The sequence below is a fragment of the Pseudophryne corroboree genome, chromosome 4 (assembly GCF_028390025.1).
Source record: "Pseudophryne corroboree isolate aPseCor3 chromosome 4, aPseCor3.hap2, whole genome shotgun sequence".
Lineage (NCBI taxonomy): Eukaryota > Metazoa > Chordata > Amphibia > Anura > Myobatrachidae > Pseudophryne > Pseudophryne corroboree.
This window is the reverse complement of record NC_086447.1, coordinates 612216649-612233807: the sequence shown is the minus strand read 5'-3', so window position 1 is coordinate 612233807 and position 17159 is coordinate 612216649. Positions and strand designations below refer to the sequence as shown.

The window sequence follows — 17159 nt, the reverse complement described above, 5'->3', positions numbered from 1 at the left end:
TCACACACAGGGAAGCTATTGGGGACAGATCTACCTAAAGTCTGTCAGAGAGACACAGAGGGGATTGCCAGTCCACACCATGCGCCCTATATGTGTTACATACAATGAATATACATATATACCAAAAACAGCGCTTTTTATCCAATGTGAAGCCCGCAGACTTCAAAATGATGTGCTCCCCTCCCCTTTTATAACACCCTGGTACTTGTATCAGCGATGTGTGAGGAGAAGCAGCCTGTACGATCAGCGCTCCGTCGTCTCTGTGAGGAGAAAATGGCGCCAAATGAGTGTTACAAGCAATTCTGAGGTGTAGCCCTGCGCGGTTCAGCCACAGTAATATTTATACTGGCGGGGGTAGTGTACACATGTATGTACATTTTGCCAATGAGAGTAAGGATTTATCATGTCCCTCAGAGAGCCCCCCCCCCCCCCACGCACACTCCACCCAGTGCTGAGAGACATGTTGCTGCGCAGCGCTGGTACCTTTATGCCGCCATGATGACCGGAGGGCCCCTCTCTGCAGGTCTCCGGTTAATACTCACCAGCCTTCTGACTCCTGGCTCTGTTAGGGGGTGGCATCAGTGCTGTGGGAGTGAGCAGCAGCCAGGCAATGGCTGGGTTCAGTAGCCTTCAGGAGCTAATGGTGTCCTGTCTGCGGAAGCAGAGCCATTAAACTAACTGAGAAGTTGGTTACTACTCCCCCCTCCCCCCCCCCCCCCCCCCCCCAAGTCCCACGAAGCAGGGAAACTGTTGCCAGCAGCTTCCCTGTAAAATTAAAAAGCAAAAAAACTCAGTAGAGCTTCACTGATGTTCAGCCAGTCTCCCGGGCACATTTTCTAAACTGAGGTCTGGAGGAGGGGCATAGAGGGAGGAGCCAGTTCACACTGTTTAAAATAAGAATTTACTTACCGATAATTCTATTTCTCGTAGTCCGTAGTGGATGCTGGGGACTCCGTCAGGACCATGGGGTATAGCGGCTCCGCAGGAGACAGGGCACAAAAATAAAGCTTTAGGATTAGGTGGTGTGTACTGGCTCCTCCCCCTATGACCCTCCTCCAAGCCTCAGTTAGGATACTGTGCCCGGACGAGCGTACACAATAAGGAAGGATATTGAATCCCGGGTAAGACTCATACCAGCCACACCAATCACACCGTATAACTTGTGATCTGAACCCAGTTAACAGTATGACAAACGTAGGAGCCTCTGAACAGACGGCTCACAACAAATAACAACCCGATTTTTTTGTAACAATAACTATGTACAAGTATTGCAGACAATCCGCACTTGGGATGGGCGCCCAGCATCCACTACGGACTACGAGAAATAGAATTATCGGTAAGTAAATTCTTATTTTCTCTAACGTCCTAAGTGGATGCTGGGGACTCCGTCAGGACCATGGGGATTATACCAAAGCTCCCAAACGGGCGGGAGAGTGCGGATGACTCTGCAGCACCGAATGAGAGAACTCAAGGTCCTCCTCAGCCAGGGCATCAAATTTGTAGAATTTTGCAAACGTGTTTGCCCCTGACCAAGTAGCAGCTCGGCAGAGTTGTAATGCCGAGACCCCCCGGGCAGCCGCCCAGGATGAGCCCACTTTCCTTGTGGAATGGGCCTTGACAGATTTAGGTTGTGGCAAGCCTGCCACAGAATGTGCAAGTTGAATTGTGCTACAAATCCAACGAGCAATCGTCTGCTTAGAAGCAGGAGCACCCATCTTGTTGGGTGCATACAATATAAACAGTGAGTCAGACTTTCTGACTCCCGCCGTTCTTGAAATATATATTTTCAATGCCCGGACCACGTCCAACAACTTGGAATCCTCCAACTCGTTAGTAGCCGCAGGCACCACAATAGGCTGGTTCAGGTGAAACGCTGACACCACCTTAGGCAGAAAATGAGGACGCGTCCGCAGTTCTGCCCTGTCCGTATGGAAAATCAGATATGGGCTCTTATATGATAAAGCCGCCAATTCTGATACTCTCCTGGCTGAAGCCAGGGCCAGTAGCATGGTTACTTTCCATGTAAGATACTTCAACTCCACCGATTTGAGCGGCTCAAACCAATGGGATTTGAGAAAATCCAAGACTACATTAAGATCCCACGGTGCCACTGGGGGCACAACCGGGGGCTGTATATGTAGTACTCCTTTTACAAAAGTTTGGACTTCAGGAACTGAAGCCAATTCTTTCTGGAAGAAAATCGACAGGGCCGAAATTTGAACCTTAATGGACCCCAATTTGAGGCCCATAGACAATCCTGTTTGCAGGAAATGTAGGAATCGACCCAGTTGAAATTCCTCCGTGGGGGCCTTCCTGGCCTCACACCACGCAACATATTTTCTCCAAATGCGGTGATAATGTTGTGCAGTCACCTCCTTCCTGGCTTTTACCAGTGTAGGAATGACCTCTTCCGGAATGCCTTTTTCCCTTAGAATTCGGCGTTCAACCGCCATGCCGTCAAACGCAGCCGCGGTAAGTCTTGGAATAGACACGGTCCCTGCTGAAGCAGGTCCCGTCTTAGAGGTAGAGGCCACGGATCCTCCGTGAGCATCTCTTGAAGTTCCGGGTACCAAGTTCTTCTTGGCCAATCCGGAGCCACTAGTATCGTTCTTACTCCCTTTTGCCGTATAATTCTCAGTACTTTTGGTATGAGAGGCAGAGGAGGGAACACATACACTGACTGGAACACCCACGGTGTTACCAGAGCGTCCACAGCTATTGCCTGAGGATCTCTTGACCTGGCGCAATACCTGTCCAGTTTTTTGTTGAGGCGGGACGCCATCATATCCACCATTGGTTTTTCCCAACGGTTCACAATCATGTGGAAGACTTCTGGATGAAGTCCCCACTCTCCCGGGTGTAGATCGTGTCTGCTGAGGAAGTCTGCTTCCCAGTTGTCCACTCCCGGAATGAATACTGCTGACAGTGCTATCACATGATCTTCCGCCCAGCGAAGAATCCTTGCAGCTTCTGCCATTGCTGTCCTGCTTCTTGTGCCGCCCTGTCTGTTTACGTGGGCGACTGCCGTGATGTTGTCCGACTGGATCAACACCGGCTGACCCTGAAGCAGGGGTTTTGCCAGACTTAGAGCATTGTAAATCGCTCTTAGCTCCAGTATATTTATGTGAAGAGACATCTCCAGGCTTGACCATACTCCCTGGAAGTTTCTTCCCTGTGTGACCGCTCCCCAGCCTCTCAGACTGGCATCCGTGGTCACCAGGACCCAGTCCTGTATGCCGAATCTGCGGCCCTCTAACAGATGAGCACTCTGCAACCACCACAGAAGAGACACCCTTGTCCGTGGCGATAAAGTTATCCGCTGATGCATCTGCAGATGCGATCCGGACCATTTGTCCAGCAGATCCCACTGAAAAGTTCGTGCGTGGAATCTGCCGAATGGAATCGCTTCGTAAGAAGCCACCATCTTTCCCAGGACTCTTGTGCATTGATGCACAGACACTGTCCCTGGTTTTAGGAGGTTCCTGACAAGTTCGGATAACTCCCTGGCTTTCTCCTCCGGAAGAAACACCTTTTTCTGAACCGTGTCCAGAATCATTCCCAGGAACAGCAGACGTGTCGTCGGGGTCAACTGAGATTTTGGAAAATTCAGAATCCACCCGTGTTGTTGCAGCACTAGTTGGGTTAGTGCTACTCCGTCTTCCAGCTGTTCTCTGAACCTTGCCCTTATCAGGAGATCGTCCAAGTAAGGGATAATTAATACGCCTCTTCTTCGTAGAAGGATCATCATTTCGGCCATTACCTTGGTAAAGACCCGAGGTGCCGTGGACAATCCAAACGGCAGCGTCTGAAACTGATAATGACAGTTTTGCACCACGAACCTGAGGTACCCTTGATGTGAAGGGCAAATTGGGACATGCAGGTAAGCATCCTTTATGTCCAGGGACACCATAAAGTCCCCTTCTTCCAGATTCGCTATCACTGCTCTGAGTGACTCCATCTTGAACTTGAATTTTTGTATGTACAGGTTCAAAGATTTCAGATTTAGAATAGGTCTTACCGAGCCGTCCGGCTTCGGTACCACAAATAGCGTGGAGTAATACCCCTTTCCCTGTTGTAGGAGGGGTACCTTGACTACTACCTGCTGAGAAAACAGCTTGTGAATGGCTTCCAATACCGTCGCCCTGTCTGAGGGAGACGTTGGCAAAGCAGACTTTAGGAACCGGCGAGGGGGAGACTTCTCGAATTCCAACCTGTAACCCTGAGATACTACCTGCAGAATCCAGGGGTCCACCTGTGAGCAAGCCCACTGTGCGCTGAAATTCTTGAGTCGACCCCCCACCGCTCCTGAGTCCGCTTGTAAGGCCCCAGCGTCATGCTGAGGGCTTTGCAGAACCCTGGGAGGGCTTCTGTTCCTGGGCAGGGGCTGCTTGCTGCCCTCTCTTACCCCTTCCTCTGCCCCGAGGCAGATATGACTGTCCTTTTGTCCGCTTGTTCTTATAGGACCGAAAGGACTGCGGCTGAAAAGACGGTGTCTTTTTCTGTTGGGAGGGGGTCTGAGGTAAAAAAGTGGATTTTCCGGCAGTTGCCGTGGCCACCAGATCCGATAGACCGACGCCAAATAATTCCTCCCCTTTATACGGCAATACTTCCATATGTCGTTTGGAATCCGCATCACCTGACCACTGTCGCGTCCATAAACTCCTTCTGGCAGATATGGACATCGCATTTACTCTCGATGCCAGAGTGCAAATATCTCTCTGCGCATCTCGCATATAAAGGAAAGCATCCTTTAATTGCTCTATAGTCAATAAAATACTGTCCCTATCCAGGGTATCAATATTTTCAGTCAGGGAATCCAACCAGACGACCCCAGCACTGCACATCCAGGCTGAGGCGATGGCTGGTCGCAGTATAACACCAGTATGTGTGTATATACTTTTTAGGGTAGTTTCCAGTCTCCTATCCGCTGGATCCCTGAGGGCGGCCGTATCAGGAGACGGTAACGCCACTTGTTTTAATAAGCGTGTGAGCGCCTTATCCACCCTAGGGGGTGTTTCCCAGCGCGCCCTAACCTCTGGCGGGAAAGGGTATAATGCTAATAACTTTTTTGAAATTAGCATTTTTCTATCTGGGTTAACCCACGCTTCATCACATACATCATTTAATTCCTCTGATTCAGGAAAAACTACAGGTAGTTTTGTCACCCCCCACATAATACCCCTTTTTGTGGTACTTGCAGTATCAGAGATATGCAAAGCCTCCTTCATTGCCGTGATCATATAACGTGTGGCCCTACTTGAAAATACGTTTGTTTCATCACCGTCGACACTAGATTCAGTGTCTGTGTCTGGGTCTGTGTCGACCGACTGAGGTAAAGGGCGCTTTACAGCCCCTGACGGTGTCTGAGACGCCTGGGCAGGTACTAACTGGTTTGCCGGCCGTCTCATGTCGTCAACTGATTTTTGTAATGTGCTGACATTATCACGTAATTCCATAAACAAAGCCATCCATTCCGGTGTCGACTCCCTGGGGGGTGACATCACCATTATCGGCAATTGCTCTGCCTCCACACCAACATCGTCCTCATACATGTCGACACACACGTACCGACACACAGCAGACACACAGGGAATGCTCTTATCGAAGACAGGACCCCACTAGCCCTTTGGGGAGACAGAGGGAGAGTTTGCCAGCACACACCCAAGCGCTATAATATATATGGGAACAACCTTATATAAGTGTTGTTCCTTATAGCAGCTTAAATATATCCAATATATCGCCAAAAAATGCCCCCCCTCTCTGTTTTACCCTGTTTCTGTAGTGCAGTGCAGGGGAGAGTCCTGGGAGCCTTCCTCACAGCGGAGCTGAGCAGGAAAATGGCGCTGTGTGCTGAGGAGAATAAGCCCCGCCCCCTATTTCGGCGGGCTTTCCTCCCGTAGTTTTAGATAACTGGCATGGGTTAAATACATACATATAGCCTTAATGGCTATATGTGATGTATTCTTTTGCCATAAGGTATTAAAATATTGCTGCCCAGGGCGCCCCCAGCAGCGCCCTGCACCCTCCGTGACCGCTTGGTGTGAAGTGTGTTACAACAATGGCGCACAGCTGCAGTGCTGTGCGCTACCTTCATGAAGACTGAAGAGCCTTCTGCCGCCTGTTTCCGGACCTTCAATCTTCAGCATCTGTAAGGGGGGTCGGCGGCGCGGCTCCGGGACGAACCCCAGGGTGAGACCTGTGTTCCGACTCCCTCTGGAGCTAATGGTGTCCAGTAGCCTAAGAATCCAATCCATCCTGCACGCAGGTGAGTTGAAATTCTCTCCCCTAAGTCCCTCGATGCAGTGAGCCTGTTGCCAGCAGGACTCACTGAAAATAAAAAACCTAAAAAACTTTTTCTAAGCAGCTCTTTAAGAGAGCCACCTAGATTGCACCCTGCTCGGACGGGCACAAAAACCTAACAGAGGCTTGGAGGAGGGTCATAGGGGGAGGAGCCAGTACACACCACCTAATCCTAAAGCTTTATTTTTGTGCCCTGTCTCCTGCGGAGCCGCTATTCCCCATGGTCCTGACGGAGTCCCCAGCATCCACTTAGGACGTTAGAGAAAAGTTTTGAAGTGCCGAAGGCTCCTGCGGAACAGTCTATACCCCATGGTACTAAAATGGACCCCAGCATCCTCTAGGACGTAAGAGAAATAGTTTGTGGTTCTTGTTTTGCCAATAATCCACTGTTCCAAAATAATAAAAAGGATTCTGCACTTTCTTATAAAATAACAAATTGTTTGAAAGGGGAGACTCCTTGTATGTGCAGGCCAGTATGGGAGAGAGAAGGCACAGTATGCTCCTCCCCATATATGGGATTTTTTTTTTTCCATAGCTTTGGTCAATACTTACTAGTAAATGCCAGACAATAACTGCTAAGGCAGGAATATAATATGAAAGAGGCGACTCCCCTTTTTCATATGTGAGCGACCCCAAATTTACAGATGTTATGTGCCCGATAGGGCACATAGTGCTCTCCCACCCATATACGGAAAATGTCTGTTTTCAGTAGTAAAAAGGTAATATTTATCAATATCTAATGATCACCAAACAATAGCCACTAGTGGGCCTCATAAAATAGATGCCCGCAAAGTTGCCAGTGACATTATGGGAGAGAGAGGTCACATAGTGACTCCCATATATGGGAAAATATGTTTCCCGCCACCAGTATGCCGGCAGCGGATGAACGCTAGAATGGTCGCTGTTCTCGCCACAGGTTATAATCTCCCTCTATGGGTGTAGTGGACACCCATAGAGGGAGAAAAGCCTGTGGCGCCGGTATTCCGGCGGGGGGTATTTCACCGCCTTTCAAGATTCCGGTATCAGCATTGTGACCCCTGGGGATCCCGACAGGCGGTCTCGTGATTACCTCCCTTTTTAACACAGGGTAATGTTTTCGAGGGATCATAGGGGATCACCAAACAATAATTACTAAGGGGATCGATCATTTGAAAGAGGGTATTCCCACACTCTTTTTTAACAAGGGTGCCCCCATCTCGCTAGGTGCCAGGTTTGGGTAGATAGAGGAACTAGTAAGTCGCTCCCCCATCTCTGGCAAAATTTTAAAGTGATATCGGAGCGACATCACTGCATCCTCGGCAGCGAAGGGATTAATACATTTCTGTAAGTACTGTCAACGTGTTCTTTTATAGTTAACCAATGATCACTATTTTAGATCTATTCAGGCACTGTTTATCAATACCATGAGCTCTTTAAAGATATTGGCAATATAAAGTACTAATATTATACCATTTAGGTAGTGTAGATCAGAAATACTGAAATCCAATAGACTATGGTGTATATTCAATTAGGGTCGGATCCATTCCGACATGCATTTGTCGGAATGGATCCGACAACCCCTATTCAATCTCATCTCAATTCGACTTTTAAAAAGTCGAATTGAGATGAGGGACCCAGAGGAGGAGAATGGGGGGGGGAGGGGGGAGCCGCGAGGAGACCAGTGGGGACAGCCGCGAGCAGAAGGAGGAGAGCAGCGTTACAGTAGCGCTGCAGGAGGTTGTCTCACAGCCGCCCGACCTCACGGCAGTGTCCGCCCGGCTCCAGCAAGCGTGACCTCACTTGCTGGGGCCGGGTGGACGCTGCCGTAAGCGGCGCGGCTGTGACACATCCTTCTGTAGCGCTGCTCTCCCCTTTATGCCTTGCGGCTGTCCCCCGTCTCCCAGCGGCTCTCCCCCCTCTCCTCCTCTGGGTCCCACATCTTAGTCCGACATTTTTTTATGTCGGACTGAGAAGGTCGGAAACGGGGCCAAATCCTATCGAATTTGGCCCCGTTTCACTCAAAAGTATGTGAATCGGCAGCTATACTGCCGATTCACGTACTATTCGACACGTTGTATTCCACGACTTGTCGAATAAAAACTGATGGGACTGAATAGGTCAAATCACTGTTCGACCTTAAAAAGTCGAAAACTGCCGTCTTTTCGACAGACGGCAGTTTTCGACCCTAATTGAATATACCCCTATATTGTTTAATCAGTCATGTTTTAGTCTGAATTGTAAACACAGATATCTAATTGCTTGTAATAGGTTATTAAAAAAATAGTAACTTGATCTTCTTATTTTTAATCTTGCCCCAAGATAGTACATCATCCACGCACAAAGCTACATGTACTGTCATTCGACTTTTATGTATACTGTAAGTGGCCCAAATAATATTCATAACTTAATATAAGTTGCTTATTGTTTTTATTACTTGTTTTTTTTGTAGGTTTGCTAAGTGTAATCATGGAACCATTCTTCAAGGGAGAAGTGTTTGATACCTACCTAGTACCAGTCAGCATCAGCTATGAGCGAATACTGGAAGAAACTCTTTATGCTTATGAACTCATTGGAGTACCCAAACCCAAAGAATCCACATCAGTAAGATTTGCTCTCATGCCCCCATTTGCCATTATTGTTAGTTCCGGCAGCGCTTATGTTTATCTGGTATATACGTTTTTTCTTTCAGGGATTGCTAAAAGCCAGAAAAATTCTCAGTGACAACTTTGGAAGTATTCATGTGTTCTTTGGAAAGCCCATGTCATTACGGTCATTGGCATCTGGAAGACTTAACCGATCTCAATATAACCTTATTCCCAGGTATTATTACAAGTGCCTGATTCAATCCATTGGGAACAGTGGATGCCACTGCAAAAAGCTCAAGCTCCCCAACCAGTATATCCCTATAAGCTGCTTGGCAACCTTAGTATGTGTAAACTCCACAGTACAGAACCAGGAGTACGGAAGCCAGTTAACCTAGCAGTGTGTTTTGCATTATGGGAGAAAAATGTAGTACTTGGAGTAAATGGTACTCAAACATTAGGCGAACATACAAACCCAAGACTTCAGTACTATGAGCTAGCAAGATACCCATTTTGCTACCATTCTGCCCATCCGGTTCTTAGAGCAGAAAGAGATTTGAAAGTGGCTGCCAAAAGCAGTCAACATAAAATAAATGCGCCTAGGGGTATATATTTGACAATAAACTTTTAAAAAGAAGCATTGATGTTGGTGAAAGTTACTTTTATGCTGCTTTCACATCGCAAAACCTGCTTTTGAAACGGTTCTTTAAACGGTTCTTAAAACGGGTCTGAGCAGTTAAACCCCCTTCACATCGCATGTTGTAACCAGTATATTACCATTTCTCTGACGTCCTAGTGGATGCTGGGAACTCCGTAAGGACCATGGGGAATAGACGGGCTCCGCAGGAGACTGGGCACTCTAAAAGAAAGATTAGGTACTATCTGGTGTGCACTGGCTCCTCCCTCTATGCCCCTCCTCCAGACCTCAGTTAGAATCTGTGCCCGGCCAGAGCTGGGTGCTCCTAGTGGGCTCTCCTGAGCGTGCTAGAAAAGAAAGTATTTGTTAGGTTTTTTATGTTCAGTGAGCTTCTGCTGGCAACAGACTCACTGCTACGTGGGACTGAGGTGAGAGAAGCAAACCTACCTGCTTGCAGCTAGCTTGTGCTTCTTAGGCTACTGGACACCATTAGCTCCATAGGGTTCAAACACAGGGCCTGACCTCGATCGTCCGTTCCCGGAGCCGCGCCGCCGTCCCCCTTGCAGAGCCAGAAGACAGAAGATGAACGACGAAATCGGCGGCAGAAGACTCCTGTCTTCATTAAGGTAGCGCACAGCACCGCAGCTGTGCGCCATTGCTCCCAGCACACTTACACACTCCGGTCACTGTAGGGTGCAGGGCGCTGGGGGGGGGGGGGGCGCCCTGGGCAGCAATTATAATACCTTTTGGCACTAAAAATACACATATACAGTCTGGCACTGTATATGTGTAAAAAACCCCGCCATTAAGTTACTCAAAACGCGGGACAGAAGCCCGCCACTGAGGGGGCGGGGCCTTCTTCCTCAGCACACCAGCGCCATTTCCCCTTCACAGCTCCGCTGGAAGCAGCTCCCCAGGCTCTCCCCTGCAGTATCCAGGTACAAGAAGGGTAAAAAAGAGAGGGGGGGCACATAAATTTAGGCGCAAATAAGATAAATAAGCAGCTATTGGGTAAATCACTTATTATAAGTGTAAATCCCTGTGTTATATAGCGCTGTGGTGTGTGCTTGCATACTCTCTCTCTGTCTCCCCAAAGGACTTTGTGGGGTCCTGTCCTCAGTCTGAGCATTCCCTGTGTGTGTGCGGTGTGTCGGTACGGCTGTGTCGACATGTTTGATGAGAAGGGTTACGTGGAGGCGGAGCAAGGGCAGATAAGTGTGGTGTCGCCCCCGTCGGGGCCGACACCTGATTGGATGGATATGTGGAAGGTCTTAACCGACAGTGTCAACTCCTTACATAAAAGGTTCGATGACGCAGCAGCCTTGGGACAGCCGGGGTCTCAGCCCGCGCCTGCCCAGGCGACTCAGAAGCCGTCAGGGGCTCATAAACGCCCTCTGGCTCAGATGGTGGACACAGATGTCGACACGGAGTCTGACTCCAGTGTAGACGATGAAGGCCATCCGATGCATGATTACTGCAATGAAAGATGTACTACACATTTCTGATGTTAACCCGGTTACTACCAAGAGGGTTTATATGTTTGGGGAGAAAAAGCAGCCAGTGACTTTCCCCCCATCTGATGAATTAAATGAGTTGTGTGAAGAGCGTGGAGTTCCCCTAATAAGAAACTAGTGATTTCTAAGAGGTTACTGATGGCGTACCCTTTCCCGCCAACGGACAGGTTACGTTGGGAAACATCCCCTAGGGTGGACAAGGCGCTCACACGCTCATCTAAAAGGGTGGCCCTGCCGTCTCAGGATACGGCCGCCCTAAAGGAGCCTGCGGATAGAAAGCAGGAAGCTATCCTGAAGTCTGTGTATACACACTCTGGTACTCTACTGAGACCTGCTATTGCTTCAGCCTGGATGTGTAGTGGTGCAGCAGCATGGACTGATATTCTGTCAGACAACATTGATTCCCTCGACAGGGATAATATTTTGCTAACCCTAGAACATATAAAAGACGTCGTCTTATATATGCGGGATGCCCAGAGGGACATTTGCCTGCTGGCATCTAGAATTAATACAATGTCCATTTCTGCCAGGAGAGTATTATGGACTCGGCAGTGGACAGGTGATGCTGATTCTAAAAAACACATGGAGGTTTTGCCTTATAAGGGTGAGGAATTGTTTGGGGACGGTCTCTCGGACCTAGTATCCACAGCAACAGCTGGAAAGTCGACTTTTTTACCTCCGGTTTCCTCACAGCCTAAGAAAGCACCGTATTATCAAATGCAGTCCTTTCGGCCTCAGAAAGGCAAGCGGGTCAGAGGCGCATCCTTTCTGGCCAGAGGCAGGGGTAGAGGAAAGAAGCTGCACCAGGCAGCCAGTTCCCAGGAACAAAAATCCTCCCCTGCTTCCACTAAGTCCACCGCATGACATTGGGGCTCCACAGGCGGAGCCAGGTACGGTGGGGGCGCGTCTCCGAAACTTCAGCAACCAGTGGGTTCGCTCACAGGTGGATCTCTGGGCTGTACAAGCTTGTATCTCAGGGATACAAGCTGGAGTTCGAGGCGACTCCCCCCAGCCGTTACCTCAAATCAGCCTTGCCAGCTTCCCCCAGGGAAAGGGAGGTAGTACTGGCGGCAATTCACAAGCTGTACCTCCAGCAGGTGATAATCAAGGTCCCCCTACTTCAACAGGGAAGGGGTTACTATTCCACAATGTTTGTGGTACCGAAACCGGACAGTTCGGTGAGACCCATTCTGAATTTAAAATCCTTGAACACTTATATAAAGAAATTCAAGTTCAAAATGGAATCGCTCAGAGCGGTTATTGCAAGCCTGGAAGAGGGGGATTTTATGGTGTCTCTGCACATCAAGGATGCTTACTTGCATGTCCCCATTTACCCACCTCACCAGGAATACCTCAGGTTTGTGGTACAGGACTGTCATTACCAATTCCAGACGTTGCCGTTTGGTTTCTCCACGGCACCGAGAATATTTACCAAGGTAATGGCAGAAATGATGATACTCCTTCGGAAGAAGGGAGTTATAATTATCCCGTACTTGGACGATCTCCTCATAAAGGCGAGGTCCAGAGAGCAGTTGTTGGTCAGCGTAGCACTCTCTCAGGAAGTGTTGCAACAGCACGGCTGGATTCTGAATATCCCAAAGTCGCAGCTGATTCCTACGACGCGTCTGCTTTTCCTGGGCATGATTCTGGACACAGAATAGAAGAAGGTGTTTCTCCCGGTGGAGAAGGCCCAGGAATTGTCATCTCTGGTCAGGGACCTCCTGAAACCAAAACAGGTGTCGGTGCATCACTGCACGCGAGTCCTGGGAAAGATGGTGGCTTCATACGAAGCAATTCCCTTCGGCAGGTTCCATGCAAGGATCTTTCAGTGGAATCTGTTGGACAAGTGGTCCGGATCGCATCTTCAGATGCATCGGCTGATCACCCTGTCCCCGAGGGCCAGGGTGTCTCTGCTGTGGTGGCTGCAGAGTGCGCACCTTCTCGAGGGCCGCAGGTTCGGCATACAGGACTGGGTCCTGGTGACCACGGATGCAAGCCTCCGAGGTTGGGGGGCAGTCACTCAGGGAAGAAACTTCCAAGGGCAGTGGTCAAGTCTGGAGACTTCACTACACATAAATATACTGGAACTACGGGCCATTTACAACGCCCTGAGTCAAGCAGAGCCCCTGATTCAAAACAAACCAGTGCTGATTCAGTCAGACAACATCACGGCGGTCGCCCATGTAAACCGCCAGGGCAGCACAAGAAGCAGGATGGCAATGGCAGAAGCCACAAGGATTCTTCGATGGGCGGAGAATCACGTGCTAGCACTGTCAGCAGTGTTCATTCCGGGAGTGGACAACTGGGAAGCAGACTTCCTCAGCAGACACGACCTCCACCCGGGAGAGTGGGGACTTCATCAAGAAGTCTTCACACAGATTACAAATCGTTGGGAAATGCCACAGGTGGACATGATGGCATCCCGCCTCAACAAAAAGCTAAAAAGATATTGCGCCAGGTCAAGGGACCCTCAGGCGATAGCTGTGGACGCACTTGTGACACCGTGGGTGTACCAGTCGGTTTATGTGTTTCCTCCTCTTCCTCTCATACCCAAGGTACTGAGGATAGTAAGAGAGAGGAGTAAGAACTATACTCATCGTTCCGTATTGGCCAAGAAGAACTTGGTACCCAGAACTGCAAGAAATGATCTCAGAGGACCCATGGCCTCTGCCTCTCAGACAGGACCTGTTGCAGCAGGGGCCCTGTCTGTTCCAAGACTTACCGCGGCTGTGTTTGACGGCATGGCGGTTGAACGCCGGATCCTAACGGAAAAGGGCATTCCAGATGAAGTGATTCCTACGCTGATAAAAGCTAGGAAGGATGTGACGGCAAAGCATTATCACCGTATATGGCGAAAATATGTTGCTTGGTGTGAGGCCAGGAAGGCCCCAACAGAGGAATTCCAGCTGGGTCGATTTCTGCACTTCCTACAGTCAGGGGTGACTATGGGCCTAAAATTGGGGTCCATAAAGGTTCAGATTTTGGCCCTATCTATTTTCTTTCAAAAAGAACTGGCTTCACTGCCTGAGGTTCAGACGTTTGTTAAGGGAGTGCTGCATATTCAGCCCCCTTTTGTGCCTCCAGTGGCACCTTGGGATCTTAACGTTGTGTTGGATTTCCTGAAATCCCACTGGTTTGAGCCACTTAAGACCGTGGAGCTAAAGTATCTCACGTGGAAGGTGGTCATGCTGTTGGCTTTAGCTTCAGCAAGGCGTATGTCAGAATTGGCGGCTTTGTCATGTAAAAGCCCATATCTGATCTTCCATATGGACAGGGCAGAATTGAGGACTCGTCCCCAGTTTCTCTCAAAGGTGGTATCAGCGTTTCATTTGAACCAACCTATTGTGGTGCCTGCGGCTACTCGGGACTTGGAGGACTCCAAGTTACTTGATGTAGTCAGGGCTTTGAAGATCTATGTAGCCAGGACGGCTGGAGTCAGGAAAACTGACTCGCTATTTATCCTGCATGCACCCAACAAGCTGGGTGCTCCTGCTTCAAAGCAAACTGTTGCTCGCTGGATCTGTAGCACGATGCAGCTGGTGCATTCTGCGGCTGGACTGCCGCATCCAAAATCAGTGAAAGCCCATTCCACAAGGAAGGTGGGCTCTTCTTGGGCGGCTGCCCGAGGGGTCTCTGCTTTACAGCTTTGCTGAGCTGCTACTTGGTCGGGTTCAAACACATTTGCTAAGTTCTACAAGTTTGATACCCTGGCTGAGGAGGACCTTGAGTTTGCTCATTCGGTGCTGCAGAGTCATCCGCACTCTCCCGCCCGTTTGGGAGCTTTGGTATAATCCCCATGGTCCTTACGGAGTTCCCAGCATCCACTAGGACGTTAGAGAAAATAAGAATTTACTCTCCGGTAATTCTATTTCTCGTAGTCCGTAGTGGATGCTGGGCGCCCGTCCCAAGTGCGGACTCTCTGCAATACATGTGTATAGTTATTGCTTAACTAAAGGGTTATTGTTATGAGCCATCCGTAGAATGAGGCTCAGTTGTTGTTCATACTGTTAACTGGGTATGGTTATCACAAGTTGTACGGTGTGATTGGTGTGGCTGGTATGAGTCTTACCCTGGATTCCAAATCCTTTCCTTGTTGTGTCAGCTCTTCCGGGCACAGTTTCCCTAACTGAGGTCTGGAGGAGGGGCATAGAGGGAGGAGCCAGTGCACACCAGATAGTACCTAATCTTTCTTTTAGAGTGCCCAGTCTCCTGCGGAGCCCGTCTATTCCCCATGGTCCTTACGGAGTTCCCAGCATCCACTACGGACTACGAGAAATAGAATTACCGGTGAGTAAATTCTTATTTCTCTAACGTCCTAGTGGATGCTGGGGACTCCGAAAGGACCATGGGAATAGCGGCTCCGCAGGAGACTGGGCACAAAAGTAAAAAGCTTTAGGACTACCTGGTGTGCACTGGCTCCTCCCCCTATGACCCTCCTCCAAGCCTCAGTTAGATTTTTGTGCCCGAACGAACGGTGGGGGCCCGTCTTCAGCGCGCAGTGGGCTCACTCGCAAGTGGACCCCTGGATCCTGCAGGTAGTATCTCAGGGGTACAAATTGGAATTCGAGACGTCTCCCCCTCGCCGGTTCCTGAAGTCTGCTTTACCAACGTCTCCCCCCGACAGGGAGGCGGTATTGGAAGCCATTCACAAGCTGTATTCCCAGCAGGTGATAATCAAGGTACCCCTCCTACAACAGGGAAAGGGGTATTATTCCACGCTGTTTGTGGTACCGAAGCCGGACGGCTCGGTGAGACCCAAATTCAAATCTGAAATCCTTGAACACTTACATAAAAAGGTTCAAGTTCAAGATGGAGTCACTCAGAGCAGTTATAGCGAACCTGGAAGAAGGGGACTATATGGTGTCGCTGGACATCAAGGATGCTTACCTCCATGTCCCAATTTGCCCTTCTCACCAAGGGTACCTCAGGTTTGTGGTACAGAACTGTCACTATCAGTTTCAGACGCTGCCGTTTGGATTGTCCACGGCACCCCGGGTCTTTACCAAGGTAATGGCCGAAATGATGATTCTTCTTCGAAGAAAAGGCGTCTTAATTATCCCTTACTTGGACGATCTCCTGATAAGGGCAAGGTCCAGAGAACAGTTAGAGGTCGGAGTAGCACTATCTCAAGTAGTACTACGACAGCACGGATGGATTCTAAATATTCCAAAATCGCAGCTGATTCCGACGACACGTCTGCTGTTCCTAGGGATGATTCTGGACACAGTACAGAAAAAGGTGTTTCTCCTGGAAGAGAAAGCCAGGGAGTTATCCGACCTAGTCAGGAACCTCCTAAGACCAGGCCAAGTGTCAGTACATCAATGCACAAGGGTCCTGGGAAAGATGGTGGCTTCTTACGAAGCGATTCCATTCGGCAGATTCCACGCAAGAACTTTTCAGTGGGATCTGCTGGACAAATGGTCCGGATCGCATCTTCAAATGCATCAGCGGATAACCCTGTCTCCAAGGACAAGGGTGTCTCTCCTGTGGTGGTTACAGAGTGCTCATCTCCTAGAGGGCCGCAGATTCGGCATTCAGGATTGGGTCCTGGTGACCACGGATGCCAGCCTGAGAGGCTGGGGAGCAGTCACACAGGGAAGAAATTTCCAGGGCTTGTGGTCAAGCATGGAAACGTCACTTCACACAAATATCCTGGAACTAAGGGCCATTTACAATGCCCTAAGTCAGGCAAGACCTCTGCTTCAGGGTCAGCCGGTGTTGATACAGTCGGACAACATCACGGCAGTCGCCCACGTAAACAGACAGGGCGGCACAAGAAGCAGGAGGGCAAAGATGGAAGTGGCAAGGATTCTTCGCTGGGCGGAAAATCATGTGATAGCACTGTCAGCAGTGTTCATTCCGGGAATGGACAACTGGGAAGCAGACTTCCTCAGCAGACACGATCTTCACCCGGGGGAGTGGGGACTTCACCCATAAGTCTTCCACATGATTGTGAACCGTTGGGAAAAACCAAAGGTGGACATGATGGCGTCCCGCCTCAACAAAAAACTGGACAGATATTGCGCCAGGTCAAGGGACCCTCAGGCAATAGCTGTGGACGCTCTGGTAACACCGTGGGTGTACCAGTCGGTGTATGTGTTCCCTCCTCTTCCTCTCATACCAAAAGTACTGAGAATCATAAGAAGG

The 17159-nt window shown here is 49.5% G+C and overlaps 1 protein-coding gene across 2 annotated transcripts in view; it reads left to right on the top strand.

Annotated features, from left to right (window-relative positions):
- The window catches only part of GNPAT (glyceronephosphate O-acyltransferase), a 255633-nt gene that overhangs the window by 152001 nt on the left and 86473 nt on the right, over window positions 1-17159 (top strand). For both annotated transcript variants that reach the window (XM_063917641.1, XM_063917639.1), the window contains exons 7-8: window positions 8729-8880; window positions 8969-9099. In XM_063917641.1, the coding sequence (XP_063773711.1) occupies window positions 8729-8880; window positions 8969-9099 (283 nt within the window). The remainder of the gene's footprint in view (window positions 1-8728; window positions 8881-8968; window positions 9100-17159) is intronic.